General features: G+C 37.8%; 1 protein-coding gene across 4 annotated transcripts in view; it reads left to right on the top strand.

The window, feature by feature from the left end:
* Nucleotides 1–16,324, top strand: part of VTI1A (vesicle transport through interaction with t-SNAREs 1A) — a 259,614-nt gene that overhangs the window by 154,886 nt on the left and 88,404 nt on the right. For 2 of the 4 annotated variants that reach the window (XM_048310398.1, XM_048310399.1), the window contains 2 exons: nucleotides 3,393–3,463; nucleotides 7,769–7,830. In XM_048310398.1, the coding sequence (XP_048166355.1) occupies nucleotides 3,393–3,463; nucleotides 7,769–7,830 (133 nt within the window). Of the gene's footprint in view, nucleotides 1–3,392; nucleotides 3,464–7,768; nucleotides 7,842–16,324 lie in introns of all 4 variants that reach the window. The other 2 variants (XM_048310400.1, XM_048310401.1) reach the window with 1 other exon arrangement.

Below are 16,324 nucleotides of genomic sequence, written 5' to 3'. Positions count from 1 at the left end.
CCCATACTTTATTCAAACACCTTTAGGGCAGAATACATTTAGAGCTGTGAATTTTAGCATTCACAATTTAAGGGTGATGCTTGTTAATATTATGTACGTTTTCAGAAATATTTTTTTCCTGGCCATCACAGCATTGTTTAAGACTGAGATAATTGCTCTATCGAATATTCCTGCCCTCTGTCAGTACACAGATAATAATGATGTAAATGCATTCACCCTTCTGCTTCTCACAGTTTAGCTGTAATTTTAGAACATAATTTTATGCATCTCTTTGGGAATTTCAGTTAGAAGAGGCAGCACCACTCAGTCTTTGGTAGGACTTGAGAGTGCACTGTACTAAACATTGTCCATACAAAACAACTGAAAGGTTGGCATAATCCCCAAATAATTGACATTGTTAAGATTCTATGGAAATAACACCATTACTGTCAACAGGCAACACCCTTCAGTTTGTGTATTGGTCTTAATTCATGCATCTGCACTACAGTATATCTTACAAACCTGACCTTTTCACATAACTGTAGTAGCTTCATCAATGACTTGCATTATAAGTAGGCTGGAAAGATCTATACAGCATCCTTGCACTAAAAGCACAAATCTGCCACATAGATGAATGTTTTAACTGGCAGGAAAACATCAGAGTTGTGGGGAAACTTGAAAAATGGTAGCAAGGAGATAGCAATGATATCAAGCTTGTAATTAGCTGTACTGTGGGCTAATGCTACATTTTTCCTAGTCCCACGTACTTCCAGTTCCAAACCGAGTGAAGAGACATGTCTTCATATCATTGAGAAGTCTTTATTTTCTTTGTTTAATAATATTTTTGTTTGACTGCCTTGACCTTCCAGCTAAAAATCAAGTTTCATTGTCATCAATGAATTTTCGGAGTAGAATGGGGATATGAAGAGGATAAAGGTGTCAATTTATGTTCACAAATTTATTGTGAGATTATGTTACCTCCATCATGTCTCTTTGTTCAACTTATGTTGTTATTTTAGCCCAAAAAAGGCCAAAGATCATCAACGAAAGTGCATGTAGAGTAAAGCTGCTCCTGTAAAATTGATGATCCGTCCAATTATTTATCTATAGAGGCTGCTGGGAAGAAACGCAACTATCTCAGTTCTCAGACCCCTCTGCTAGGTTGAACTTCATGGCTGAAGGTTTAATCCCTAAGTGTCATATCAGCAATTCATTCTGTGATATTCTGGCTGACATGCTCTCCTTCCTTATTTATTGATGTCTTCAGTCATCGACAATGAGAGGAAAATACACTATTCGTCAAAGTGACGGTGTTTTACCCTCACTTACAGTTGATGCTGCTGTCACATTGATGGCTGGAAAATAAACTCAATCATTATAAAAAGCTAAGAGTGTGAACTTGCCAGTGACAGGAAGAAGATGAAAAAAAAAAAACAAACCCCACAGTAACTTATTTAAAATTGGTGTAATAAAAATAAAACTGTTTCCTACAAAGATATTTTTGAACTTTGTTCATGAGATACCAAACCATTTTAGCCATGTATTTTATACTTATACCTTTGAAGGAAAATCTGCACCTCATAGTCCTTTATGTCTGCAAACGTACATATAATTTTTAGTACTAAATACATTTATTATCATTTCACCTCATGCTACTAGGTTAGTAATTTGTTGATTTTTTTTTCCCCACTTTCTTTTTAAGGGATTTTGCATTGTTTTTTTCTCCCCTAGATTGCATTGAAGACATGTATCTGTGTATTACATTATTTTGCGTGCTTTAATGAGGAAAAGCTCAGAATAGTTCCATCCTGTAAGTCCTTTGACATGCAAACATAGGCAAGGCTCTCGTGAATCACTTTCTGAGGCTGCCATTTGTGTAACTGCACTGCACTGTGCCGCCTTTCTAACTCCAAACTCATGTATCTTACCACATTTCACCTTTGGGAGGCATTGTATATACAGCTAAAAGTAAAGAGCAGCAAGCCAAGAGGGACAAGATAGCATAATGAGGATGTCAATTTGTGGTCAGAGGAAATATTTATCTTACTTGTACTGTACTTGGCAACTGATAGAAAAATATATATGTAATGAATTTCCTCAGACTTTATCTGGCAGACTCTGTGCCTTGTGTTAAATGGATTTAAAAATAACATTGCTTGTCTCAAACTTTTAAAGTTTGAGGCGATTCTACTTTGGATTGTTCCTTAAAAATGGACTGTATCAATTAAAAAAAAAATCATAATCATGTTTACTAACATATGGGTGAATTTTTAATGATCCATTTTCTCAAGACTCCCTGAATAATGACATTTTAAGATCCCACTCACTCACCAGAACAAAAGCAAGGCATTTTTTTTGTTGTCTAGGAAAAAAACCCCATGTTTTTGTAGTTTTGCTGTTTTGGTGCGTATCTCTGGTAAGCCTGCTAAGTACCCTAAATGAATGTGCACAGAAATGCTGGTTGTCTCACACGTGCTGCGTATCCTGAGGCAAAGCTACAGCTGCTTCAGCTCCTTCTGCCTGCTTCCCCCTCTGTAAAATGGGAATGATTTAACTTATTTTTCTCCTTCGGGGAAATACAGGGAGGGTTTCTTAATATTTCTATGGAGCTTTGAAGATTAAGATCTCTTCTCTATACTTGCTGCTAATATTTCAGTGTTAGAGAAGCATTTGATTGAAGCTGTTTGAAGAGTAAAGTTTTGGCATCTTATGTTGTCTTTGTACCATATCTTGAGGCCTCTCCACTATAATTTTGCAACCTTTGGTTCAGCGTAAGCTGCGGAAGCAAACAACCCCTGTGTAAACAAACGGTGATGACTATAAATTAATGTGTCTTTCTGCTGTTGAAAACATCAGGAGATTACAGCCTATCTCTAAGCCAGCCAGAAACAGTCTGTGGTGGAGCAAAGCAGACACCAGTAACTGGGCTGAGCCTGAAAAAGCTTTCATTTAAGCATCAATGGTAAATGCTGAGAGGCACTGAGAGTGGTTTTCTTCTAATATGACTTCTCAGCGTCTTTAGATGTACAAGGATGGCTGGTGTTTAAGCAAAGGCTTACTGACTTCCTTGGGCTTAAGGAGTAGATAGGAAGTATGAGCACCCAGCACCTAGAGCAAGTCTGAAAGTATTCTTGCCTTTGTTTCATAAATCAAAGGTCAGCATCAATTCCCAGGGCCTAGACAACCTCAAGAGACTGTAGAGGGATAGCTTCTGGTTTGATTTGCTTCTTCATTTTTATGTTGCTTGAAAAACTTAATATTTAGTATAATGATGTATTCCTCTTTGCAGTTAGGAGGAGTGATTAGGCTACCACATGTATTAAATGCTGTTGCTACAATCTAACTTGGCATTTTAGGGCCTTGCAGTCACAAGCTGTATTTTTCATGATTTACATTTTAATTTTTTAATGCAGAGCAGATTGGACAGGAGATGCTTGAAAACCTCAGCCATGACAGAGAGAAGATACAGCGTGCTCGGGAAAGGGTAAGTTCAATAATAAGTAATTGCTGATTCTGCATTTTATTTGCATTGGGCAAGTTCTTTGTGCATTCAAAAATAATCCAGATGAGATATAACCACCATCTGCAGTGGAGAACTTACGAAGTATCTTACATGGGCCCCATCCTGCCAGGTCTCTCTGATGGGGAGTCACACTGTAGTCACCAAATCTGCTGTTGGAAGCAAATTTTCTGTTGCTATCACAGTTAGATCAGTGTTCTGTCCTTTGAAGGGTTTGTTATAGTGTCAGTTCCAATGACTTCCTGGGTTTCCTTTGAAACAGTTCAGTATCATAAGTGAGCTTCTAATAGTTGATCAGCCTTACTTTTTGTAGCTGAAGATGCAAATAACATCCCCTTAGGCAGGTCTGTGTGAAAGAGCTGGCACTGCTGCCCTGTGTCTGCAGCCAAGGTAACATATCTATGTCACTTTTGGCTGATGTGGCCTCCATGGGGATCAGCTCTACTCTGCAGAGATAATGGAGATGCTCAGAAGCCCATCCCATCCAATGTGTACAAGTTCTCTGAACTTCTGTGTGGGAACCCAGCCTCTCCATCTCTGCTTTCTGCTCATGGAACCAGGAGTTTCTGTCCATGACGTGTTGTTCAGATACTTTCCCAAGTGTCCAGATGTGGCAAAGCTAGGTTCTCCCACGCATCTCTTAACTGACCAGTGGCACTTAAAAAAAACTCCTTTCTCTGTCCCAGGGAGTTTCTTTACCTGGATAGCTTTAATTGGTAAAGCATCCTTTAACAGCATTAATGAGGCATTTTCTGCCAGCTGTACCAGTTGCTTTCTGAAGTCCTGGGCATTAGCTACTTTAAAACACTAAATATACCTAAATCACAAAATGTAACTAAGAATTGTGAGGATCAACCAAGTTTTGTTCTGGCAACTTGATGTCTTATTTCACCTCTACTGCCTACCTCCCCAGTGACTGCTGAGTCTGAAATGCTTTTCTGTTTCTAGCTGGACAAATAAAACCTAGGCAATGGAGATGAATGCCATGTCTTCCTTTCTGCTGATGTTAGAATTCCCAGGGATATACTTCTGATCACTCAATGTACACATGGTTCATAACAGAACTTTTCCTTTTCATTGCTCTCCACCTGAGGAGCAAATTTCTTTGATGACAAACCTGTAAGATGCAAAGAACAAGACTAAAAATAAGAAGGGTATTCTAGGAAAGTGCAGTACAAATACACTCCACCACAGTGCAGTAAAAAAACCTCTTGTCATAACAGAAGATCTCAAATTCCAAGTTTTTTATCATAAGCCACTTCAAATATTCCTTTATTAAAATTCCTTTAGGGAATTCAGAAAAGTTCTCCAGTGGAGCCATATGGGTGGACCTGTCCCAGCTGTGTATATACACTCAGATAAACCTTTAGGGAAGATCCTGGATAATTTGGCAAGTTTTCCATTTTCTGGAGGTTTTTTAAGACCAGCGCAGATGATACTCTATCAATGCATAATAGCTGTACATTAAATACATGGAGTTATTGTCTTATCAACCAGGGAATAAACTTGTGTTCTGGAATGCAATTGTCAGCTTTAATACTTCAATGCTGGGAAAATTAGGAAGGCTTTTTTTATGAGCAAAATATAAATAAGTTAATATCTCAATAGTTTGATTAAATTTTCATATATGAATTTTCCTGTCTGTAGAATAAAACTACATTTTTCTTTAGAAGTCAAACAGAAGGGATAAAAGCTCTGCTACAAGTCAGATAGGTTAACTGGCCTGATACATTAAAAGATGCAACATTTTTTAGGAAAACATCAAAATTTGTCTAAGGCAGACAAGATATCAATATCAGCATCTTGTTCATCTTCCTGCTTTCTCATTATTATTCTTAATATTATTTTTAAACACCATGTGGATTTGCCATTGCTAATATCAAAGTCTGTTTCAAAATGTTTTCACTACAGCAGTTCTGTGAAACATTCACTATTTGAGAGGTTCACATTCCACCAGTTCCATTCCACACATCTGTGGTGTGCTGGTATTGGTAAAGAAATGATGGAAGAACTGCAGTCAGATAATCCAGTTTTAAATAAAAACAAACTTACAGTTTGAATCTCTTCATGTGGGTTTTTTTTCTGCCAGAGCAGGAAGAAAAGGTGTTTTCTTAGCATTCTCTTGGGAGGTAGCTAGAGATCTTCCAACTATGTGTGTACGTGTTTGTTTCTTTTTTAATGTTTCTTTCGCTTATTTTGTGAGTTTTTTATTACCATAAAAACATGAGGTCGTCTTGCTTAGAGGAGTTTGTCAAACCTCTAAGATTCAGCTTCCCCTTCCTAACTATCAGCACTGATTCTAGCTGTCAGGTAGAATCCTGCAGCAAGAGAGGAAAGTTAGGATCAAACATTTAATGGTAAAAAGGAGAGCGCTACTTTTCTGTGAAAAGGGAGGACAAGCCCCAAGTGTTAAATGCATCTTTATGAATAATAAAAGACCAATGTAAAGCATACATTTGTACTTCAGATTCCCTTCTAGCATAGATAAGAACTTGGCTTTTTAATGAGCCTTTTAAAAATTATTGTGACGTTTTTTCTTCTGTTACTTGTGTCAAACCGGGCTAAACTGCTTTTCTGGAGCTTGAATTGTCTAGATGAATCAGGAAAAAATGAGGGAATGGCCTCCCTGGAATATAATACTCATCTTTGTTCCATCATAGCGCATAATTACAGAGATCTGAGAGTCAGTGCAAGCCTTCCCACTGAATATAATATTGCTGAGAGCAAGACTTGATTGGTGTTATCCAGTCCCAGCTTCTACTTGGTATTTTCTTAATAGCTTTTAGAAGAACAAGGAGAAAATTTATGCAAAAAGGTTATGTGACACTGATTGCAACTACTGATTTCAGTAATCAATATTAAATCTGGTAGCAAATATTTACAGTATTGTGCTCCAGAATAGAGACTGGGTTTAATATTGCTGCTGTTCAAATATTCAAGATACAAAAGTGACTTGTTACGGTGAAGGTGATTTGTTATTGGAAGACTGCCACTCTTCTTGGCACTGCTACTGTTTTGATGGATTTATAACACAGGATGCATTTTGTCTACTACACCAAAGTTTTTTCAGTTAGAAGTCAATGACTCAGGTAATCCTTTCAATCTGATTTGATAATGAAGAGGTAAATATTCAGCTTTCATAAGGACAAGAATGTTTTTATGTATGTACACACAGCTGTGTTTTGGGGCATGTCAGAAACAGTGGTCCCTGCTATTTCATAACTGAAATAGTCATAATCATTACATTCTCTTTTTACTGTAGATTTTGGTGTCCCACTGGTTCCAAGATGTCTAAAATGTCAAAAGATGTCTCTCCTCTAGCTGCCAGTGGCAGAAGAGGCAGTAGGAGAGTAACTCCATTCTTCCTATAACCTTCTCCATTTCTGGATTTCCTTTGGTGGGACACTAATAAACACAGGAGGAGAGGGGACATTTTAACCCCTTTTAAAAAGCAGTAGAAGTAAACTTGAAGTTCCTTTGCTTCATGACTTCTCATCTCCCCAATTTCACTTTTTACCTATTTTGCAATATTTTTGAGAGCTGTAGAACAAGACAGCTAATTAGGTGTAGCTGTAAACTGTAGGTTTCCTTTGTCTTAATAAACTACAAAAATGGTTGCTTCAGTGAGTGAGAGTTCCTTATATGAAAAAACTCCACCATATATACTGTACAGCTGTTCCTTGTGTACATATATATCCTATTCACAAAGCATTTGAGCAGCTAGGCCAGAGGTGGCTGCTGTAAGGTCAGTACAAGTTTTGTATTTAAGGGGCAGTATAGACATATTTCTTTTACACAGAATTGCTAAAAGGATCTATTTTGTATTTCTGTTTCTTTCTTTCAACTGCTGTCTTTGAAAAGCGGTGAAAGAAAGATATGTTGTTCTTTTCATAAAGCATCAGGAACATGGCATATGTGTCTCTTCATCCCTTGATCCCTTCACTAATATAGACGGCCAATACTCATACACATAGGAATTATGGATACCAATGTACACAGCTTCTGTCTGCAACCCTTTATTTGTAAAGCTTTTGTTCTTCATCCTGAATCACCTTTGTTGCCTCCATGACTTACCTTCCCCAGGTTTCATATTTATGTAAGTGAAAACAAGACAAAATATTTTTCAATTTCAGAGTTTTGGTGGCTTTATGAGCTTGTTGTGTACTAAACCTGAAGTTGATTGACTCAGATGACTGTAGAAATACCTGTCCTTTGTACAGAATGGGGTACATGTGCCTTTTACCTTTAATGGGACTCTTTTTTCCCCAGCTTAGAGAAACAGATGCAAACCTGGGGAAGAGTTCCAGGGTTTTGACGGGAATGTTGCGAAGGTAAGGCCAAGGTAGGGACATTTCTACTCTTTCTTTTCTTCTCTCCCTCTCTGCCTTTATTTTCGGTTTTCAACATTTTGTGAATGTGCCTGACTTTTTTTTGCCCAGGCTGCTGTGTAGAATGTCTTCAGATGATAGAAGGGTTTGTCATGCCTATGGAAAGAATTTTCTGTAGCCTGAAGGATAGCTCTTGTGTACTGATTTCTGATCTTTGTTTCTTTGTATTTGTTCGGGAGGTTTGGATGTGTGTTCTAAAATTAAGCCTTTTTGATGATGGTTTCCTGTGTTCCTTCTTTTTGAGTGATTTCAGTGTTTTGATGGGGGTTTTTGCCTGTTAAAATGAGAAAGTGGGTAAATGTTTTGGGGCAGCATAAGTTTATGTGCAGAGAAAAGTGTTAAAATTATCAATTCTACCTAAGTAGATGGGGCAGGCACGCTGTCAACCCTTGTGGTTTTAGCATGTTTCTTCCATGCTTTCAGTATTATGAAAATTGTCTGTGGGATCAAAATGAGGTGATACAAAAAGGAAAATTATGCAATGTCCTAAAACTCTGCATAGGACTGAAGGGAGGGAGTTATCCATTGACTGCTTCTCCCCTTAAACTTACATCGGTGCATTTTCAGACAGATTTTTTTGAATTAGTGGCATCTCTGCATATGTCTTCTTTACTCAGTGAAACAGCACCTGAGCTTCTCTGTGATGTCCATATTTCTGTATATATTCAGCTTCCTGAAGAAGAAAAGCATCCCTCTAATAAGCACAGTTTATAATGAGTTTAGTGCATCCTCTGAAGAGTTCAGTCTGAAATTACCCTTGCCACAGGCTTTTATGTTGTGCATTTGCTTAATGCACTTTGCTTTAAAAAAAAAAAAAGAGGAGAAATTTTTAGGAGAGTTGTTGAATTGCCACTTTGCTTAGGACATGTGAAAACTGGAATTTTATAAGTTGTTTTTTAGCACAAGCTTTATTTCTTCATAAGTCTCCTCAGAAAAATACCTTTGTTAGTTCCTTGCATACCAAATTGACAAAGGTTAAAATGACTGAACCTCATGCCTTCATTCCATGGATTTCTTACAATTCCAACTCCAAAATGTAACATATAAAATTCTCTGATTAAGAGTAGTATGTAAATGACACAAGCTAAATTCAAAATCCTTGGAGGAAGGAAGTGGCAATTGAAAGGGATGGTTCAGTGACTGTAGACAATCAAAATAAACTATAAAAAAAATGAAGGAAAAGAAAAGACACCAACCAAACCCAAGTCTCCCCTGGAAGGGCTCTGCGACATGAGCTGTAACAAATATTCTGCATATGTCTCCATTTTGTCAAATCTCATTAAAGGGGTTTCTTGCTTTATGCCAATTGAGCTGTCCAAAAATCATTCATCATTTTAGTGTAAAAAAAATCATGCAGTTATTTAAATAATATCATATTAATGTTAAAGTTCAGCTGTCATTTAATAGTATGGCTTAATCAGACATAGCATTTAGGAAAAATAGTTTTTTCGGGCTTTACTTGGCTTTCAGGTTGGCAGATTCAAATAAGGATTTATGAGTTTCTAAACCAATGTATTCTTTCCATGTTTATGCTTGAGGTACCCCAGCCTTTTTTGCAGCACCCTGTAGTCTGTTATTTTCAATAAAATAAAGTATCTCCTCATATTGTGTTTGAATACATTTGCAAGTAATTTGGAGAAGCTGAAACAAAAACATATGCTGTAACCTTTGACTTTGTTTTGTGTTTGGGAATCACAGTTAGGAGTCCTAGTTTATAAGTGTTCCATAAGCCAAATGAAAAATACAATCTTTCTGAAATATACTTGGGCTCTTCTTTTGAGACAAAAGGATTATATAGTCGAACACCACGATGGCATGTTTCTGAGTGTCAGAAAGGCACTGGATTTCCTTTTCCTTCAACAAAAATGCTGAGCTGAGTCACCCATCTGGATGAAAGGCAGGTAGGATTTAAGCTCAGTTCAGGTAAATGTGCCAAAAGCAATGCCAGCATAGAAGCTGTTTGCAGTAGACAATTCTCAGGATGTTGCTTAAAACCACATAATTGACAGACCTACCGTGAATATAATTTGTTTGTGACTGTTGGGTTGAAAGGTCTAGCATTATCCCAGCCTCAGCATCATCCCAATTTGTTTAGTCACAAGAATAATCATAAAATAAAGACGCCAAGAAATCAGCATGTATTAGATAAATACAACTGCAAGAAATAACTAGCACAGATTGGCAGTTGTGTCCTAATTTCTGCATACTTCAGTACAAACTACACAGTGTTTCACATAATTACTGGAACCAATAAAATAAAATACTGGAGGACCATTCTCCACATCAATATTATACAGAAAAGGTAATGTTAAACTGAACATTGCTCAATGTAGTTGCTATTCCCACGATATATATTTGCTGACATGCTTGAAGTGATATGCCATGCTAACACCCTGTGCTTCAAATTAATGCCTAACTCTTTCTAATTTTACTGTCTGGGAAAGGTAAAGCAGCATCTCTTTTGAATCTGGCTGAATATATTAAGAGATCAGGTATTTTGATAGCCAGAGGGCTAAATTACTGCCTTTGTATGACCTAAATTCCCTGGCCATGTGTTTGTGCATAAAATGTTCTGGAGATGGAGAATAAAAGCAGGGACAGGTTTTGTAGGTTACCATAGCTCACTAAGGAAATCAGTGGCATAATAGGGACAGGTCTTCCTATCCCGGTTTGCTACTCCAGCAGTAAGGTACCCAGCCTTATGTTTTGGCATTTGTTGTCTCCCTATATTTTGGGTATGTGGGTAAGAGTATTTTTGTAATAAGTACTTTTAAATATTCTCACATAGAAATGACCTATACACTCATGATTTTTTTTTTTTTTTTTCTGTAGCAGCTACTTAGGTTCTGCTATACTAATACATTCTTCTTATGACATGACGACTAGGATCAGGGGGAATGGCTTCAAACTGAAAGAGAGTATGTTTAGATTAGATATTAGGAAGAAATTCTTTATTGTGAGTGTGGTGAGGCACTGGAATAGGTTGTCTCAGGTCTCTATCCCTTGGCCTGTACACCAGTGTGAGCTGGGGAGCGGACAGTGTGCTAGAAAGAAGTAGAAAAGAATGTGTTCTGCAATATCTTCAGGGTTTTGCCCATATCCTAAGCCAATAGCCTAGAAAAGCATATAAGAAAAGAATTTGGAAAGTCTCCAAGCCACACACGGCCCAGTGGGAAACAATCAAACCTAAAAGTAACCAGATAAAAATTCCAGTAGATTTGAATCTTTTTTCAATTAGCAGATAAGTTCTGTCTACCCCCCTTCGAATTGCGGGAAAATACTTTAGAAGAATAGCTGCTACACTCCAGAACAACTTTTTATCCTGTCTGTTTCACTGGGAAATTTTTATGCCAAAACTACTCTTTTAGTCTTCAGATTTCAGTGTTCTGGATTGTTATCAATGATGTTTTGAGAAGCTTATGAACACACCTGCATTTATAAAAGAGACTTTTAAAATTTGATTCCCAACAGGACAGAGACACTACCTCTGTCTGATAGAAATGAAGCAGTAAGGGTTCAGTTCAGCTCTCAGGTAATAAGTTATGTGACTTGCCAACATCTGCATGACTGCAATCAAAAATGGAATGGTAGTTCTGGTCAAGCTTCTTCAATCTTCTTTCCAGGAAAATTCTGGGAGTCCTGCTTCTTGCATCACTGCTAGTCAAAGTTTGTTCTACTTTTGAGCTCCAGGATATTTCAGACCTTGCAGTTATTTTTCAACATTTCACAGAATTGTAGCACAATTTAGGTTGGAAGGGACCTCTAGAGATCATCTGGTCCAACCTCCTGTTCAAAGCAAGTTTTTTAGAGTAGGTTGCTCAGACTCTTCTCCAGTCACATTTCAAGCACATCCAAGTTTGGAGATACCAATGCCTGTATGAACAATCTGTTCCAGTAGCAGCTGAAATAAGCAATTATCCAGGTGTCTCACTGAAATTTCCCATCATCCAACTTGTGTCCATTGCCTCTGGTCCTAAACAAAAGTGATTTAAATCATGGTTTTTAGGATTGGCCTTCAGAGTTTGGGCCTGGATTGCAGTTTTTTTCTAGTACAGCTTCAGCAGTGGTGATGTGGTGGTCTTTGGGCTGAGGCGACTCTCAGTGTAGGGCAGTTCTTTAAGCAGGGCATGGGGTGCTCTCCCTCCCCCACTGACCTGGGCCATGGCCATCCAGCAGTGTATGCACAGGACCTCTTATATTGCTTTATCTCACTCCTAGAGATGTGCAGAGTTAAGGATGTCTGTTCTGTCTCCTTGCTTGGCTAAAAACCCACATTTCCATATGTTAAGAACAGCAGCAGGGACAGTGATGTCCGTGTGGACACAAACCCAAACAAAGAGTGAGTGTTACCACTGCCTTTTTCCCTATTTCCCTACCAATCTCTGTTTCCATCCACAAAATCCCGTGACAAAAAACTGATTTTCTTCTGAGCTAAAGCCTGTCTCAGTCATACTTGGCCATGACTGTTGAGTCTCTGCAGTTTCCTGAAGGCAGGTCTTTGTATCACCGATGCAGAGTGGAGTTTAACATACAGCTACATTTGCCTTGTTTTCATGCTAATAGAGGAGTTCCTCTTTCCAGGATATTTGGTCTCAAGCCAAAAGAAGTTTGAGAAGAAATTGTTTCAGCAACTTTTTTCGTACCTATATTTCTATTTTTACTTCAAGATGTATTTCTACACTGAAAAATGATTGAAATGGTAAATCCTCTAGCAACATGTCTGCTCCATGTTGAATATTTACAGCTGCAGCTGTTTACTTCAGTAATTTAAACCTTGATTTGGGAACATATTTAAGCATATGGTTAACTTAAACCAGAGGAGCAATTCCCTTAAATTGAGGGAGACTGCATAAGGGGAGGAGTAAGTGGCAGAATGATTCTGGGTCATCTCTTGGGGCAACACAGCTTTTATTGTGCTTCTTGCAAACCATGTCCTTAATATTTCTGTTGTTAACTGGAAGCCATAAAATACACATAGGGTATTTTAGTGCTTGTTACTGTCAGTATAATAACTTTTTTATGATTTTTCTGACTTTCAAGCATTTAATATAGTTACTTGATTCTTATATTATTGTACATTTGTGTTTTGTCATGCAGCTAACATTTATCAATTACAAAGTGTTGAATCTTTTCAGAAGGAAACTGATAAACTCTGTGGTGCTGTTAATCACAATCTAGTCCTTCGATGAGGAACATACAGTTTGTTATTCCAGATTAAACCTTGGCATTAATTAGTACCTAGTCACTCCTCACTTTGAGTCTGACTTTAAAAAGAAACCTTGTTTCTTTGTTGAAGTGATGGACAAAACATCTGGAAAACATAAATGTGTTGTCAGCAAAATTCCCAAGGGTGAGCATTCTTCATCATTAGGAGTACAACCAAAAAACAGGAAATGTACCTCTAGGTCTGAGCAGCAAATATTTTAAAATAGTATGGGACAATATGGGCTCCCTGTCCTTAGTGTAGGTATGATGTAATCCAATACATGTCAGATGAATTTCTTGCTTTTAATAATCAATGGAAAACCATTTTCTAAACCTTACTCATCTTTCTTAGACTGTGTTGTGTGCTGTTTCCACAATACTTTTGAAAAATCTTGCCCTACTTTCATTCAGTGTTAGAAATACTGTTCAGTTCATGCACCATGGAGGGTGCAGAAGTCTTTTGAGCTGCTGCTTAACCACCAGCATCAGAGTACATGGAGAGTTTCAGGCCAGAGGTACTGAATGCCTTACAGAAAGGGACTAATTTCAACATTGCAGGCATGTAGTTGGGATTAGTTTAATGCCACCATAGCCTTTGCAAACCTTCATCTCTAACCACCTAAGTGATACAGAGAGAGTTAAGTTTTCCAAACCTGGAAGAAAAAGATCATCATGATTGATCTTTACATCTAGTAACTTAAATGCATAGGATAAAATAAGTCAGTGTTTTAATCTCCATGTGCCCCAGGAGCTTTAGAAGGGGATGTCCCTCATTCAGTGAGGTAAGAGCATTTATATGGTAGCATTGTTTTATTTTTCAGATTGTTGGAAAGCTTTATCCGCATGTCAAGCTGCCTACACTATATCCATTATGAGCAGGGTTCTCAGCATTCTTCAGACCATATTTCTAATTCTCTTTTTCCATTTCTTTTTGAAGTGTACAATGGTCTTTGTTCTGTCCCCTCCATTCCCTCTTTTCTATCATCTGGAATTGCTATCTCATTTATTCCCCTTCTGTCTACTCGTGTCCAGCTGAACAGCTGGTAAGAACATTAACACACAGTTGTGTTTCTGCAAGAAAGCAGGATCCCAATGGATAATTTTCCTAGCTAGTCCTAGACTGCATATACCACCAATGTAAAGCATCGTGATAAGTGAAGTATCATGTAACCCTTTGTGGTTGTTTCCTGTACTGGGATATGTTGGCTACCATTAAGCAGCTAGAGCCTAAAAAGGTTCAGAGTGAAACAAAAGGCATTTCACAGTCAGCATTGCCATGTCTGAACCACAACAGGTATCCCATGACATGCTTCCGTGAGAAGCCATGTCTTATATCAGCATAAGCAGGGCAGGGCTTTCCTGCAGTAGTTACAAGGAGGTTCCAGTAGGATGAGTTCTCTCTGACATGATATTCAGGAACAGTGAAGGTAGTGAATGTATTTTGAATATGGTAGGATTGTTTATGTGAAGGAGATAAAAAACTGTTAGCAAAAGCTGACATTGGCAATTGCTGAAATAACTGGGGACAACTCTTGAGAAATCAATTAAGTCAAACTCTTTAAGGCCAGTAATTGATTGGGGATCATGTTTTTGACACCACTCACACTATAACTGTGAAAGAACAATACAGGTTGAATTTTACACATTCCATTTACTGCAGAGTGTTTGAGCCATAAATTACTAAATGTAACATTTTCTGAACACTATGTATGATATCTTGCAACCTGGATCACTTCATTTTAATCCATATATTTACCAAAGGAAATAGAACCAACTTGGAAGTGATTTCAGAAAAGTTCCTCCCTTTGTGTTAAGGCAGGATTGACTGACCCTGTTTTAATCCTGACAGACATTTGTTTGGCCTGCTCTTCACTGATGAACATTCCCCATCTCTTCAGTCAGATATTTCCAAGTTTTCCCTAACGTTTAACCCAAATCCTTTTTCCTGGTTAGACAGAGATCTTTTATGTGCTGGTGCATTTGAGGAGATTTCTGGTGACTTGTGCTGTGGAAAGAAATTTCTGCTCAACTTTTCAAGAGTTAGAGAGCATAAATAAAAGTGTTCAGAATTAAATTAGAGTTTCTAGTTTTCATCAAGCCAAGCCTTTTGATGGGATACAGGAATGTAAAAATGGAAGACTTGGATGCTGTTCTAATAGGCAAATCCTGGAACCTCAGCCTCTCCAAAGAGTCGCTTCATGTGTAGGTGTCACAGAGCTTTGCAAATAGAGACACCAAAATTAAATCATTCTCATAAGGTTGCATATCTGGACTAAAACTAGACTGTATACTACGCTGACTAAAAGCAGCATTTGAAACTCAAAATCTACAAAATACCAAGATTTAACTTTTTTGGTGGCACTTCTAAACACTTAAAGAAAAAGACAGCAATTGTGTCAAACAAACATCATTTTAACTTATTTCTCCCACCCTTGCCCATAGACACACCAGTATTTTGGACAGAGACAGTGTTTGGAAACAAATGGAGGAATGCAAATTGATTTGCTTAGTCTTCCATCAGGTAAAAAACCTCCTTTGTGTGTTCTGAGTATGATTTCCAGTGGCATTTTGCACTTTTCTTGCCACACTTGATTGAAATTGTTGGCTTTTAATAGAAGCAAAGTTAATTTGGCTTTCCAGCATGATTCTGATCACACACTAAGGACTTGATCTTTAAGAAAACAATGAAGTCATCAAACTGATTTAAAACTGCTGTGATATCAGAATCTTGTCCTTATTAGCTAATCTTTTAGACTAGATCATTTTCAATCTAGTTCATAGTAGCAGGTCAGACTTTTGGCTGTGCTCAAGAGGCATATGAGATTAAGTTTCAAACAACTGGGAAAAGGAAAACTCAGCTGAGTACAATTTCTGTTCAAGTCAGTCAGGGATGTCCTACCACAAAACCCAGGATCTGAACCTGCAAGTCATGGTTGTGTGGGTAGTTTGCTCATCTGTAGCCCTAATGTTGAACAAGGAACTCTTTCAGTTTGAGCAAAGCTTGTTTGGGGTGGGTGGGGTTTTGTTGTTGCTGTTGCTGTTATTATTGTAGTTTTACAAAGAGGGCCATAAATTATGACTTTGAGGGATCACTCAGAGTTTGTTGCAGATAAATAAGTGGTGCTGTGGGACAAGACCAAAACTGAGGAAGAATTTATATCCCTGTTAGCATGTAATATGTTGTATTGGACCTTTAAAACTCTGCAGAAGAAATGTTCACACATCACTAACC

The sequence above is a fragment of the Corvus hawaiiensis genome, chromosome 8, assembly GCF_020740725.1.
Source record: "Corvus hawaiiensis isolate bCorHaw1 chromosome 8, bCorHaw1.pri.cur, whole genome shotgun sequence".
In the NCBI taxonomy this organism is placed as follows: domain Eukaryota; kingdom Metazoa; phylum Chordata; class Aves; order Passeriformes; family Corvidae; genus Corvus; species Corvus hawaiiensis.
The sequence above is the reverse complement of the archived record's forward strand: the minus strand, read 5'-3'. Positions and strand labels throughout refer to the sequence as shown.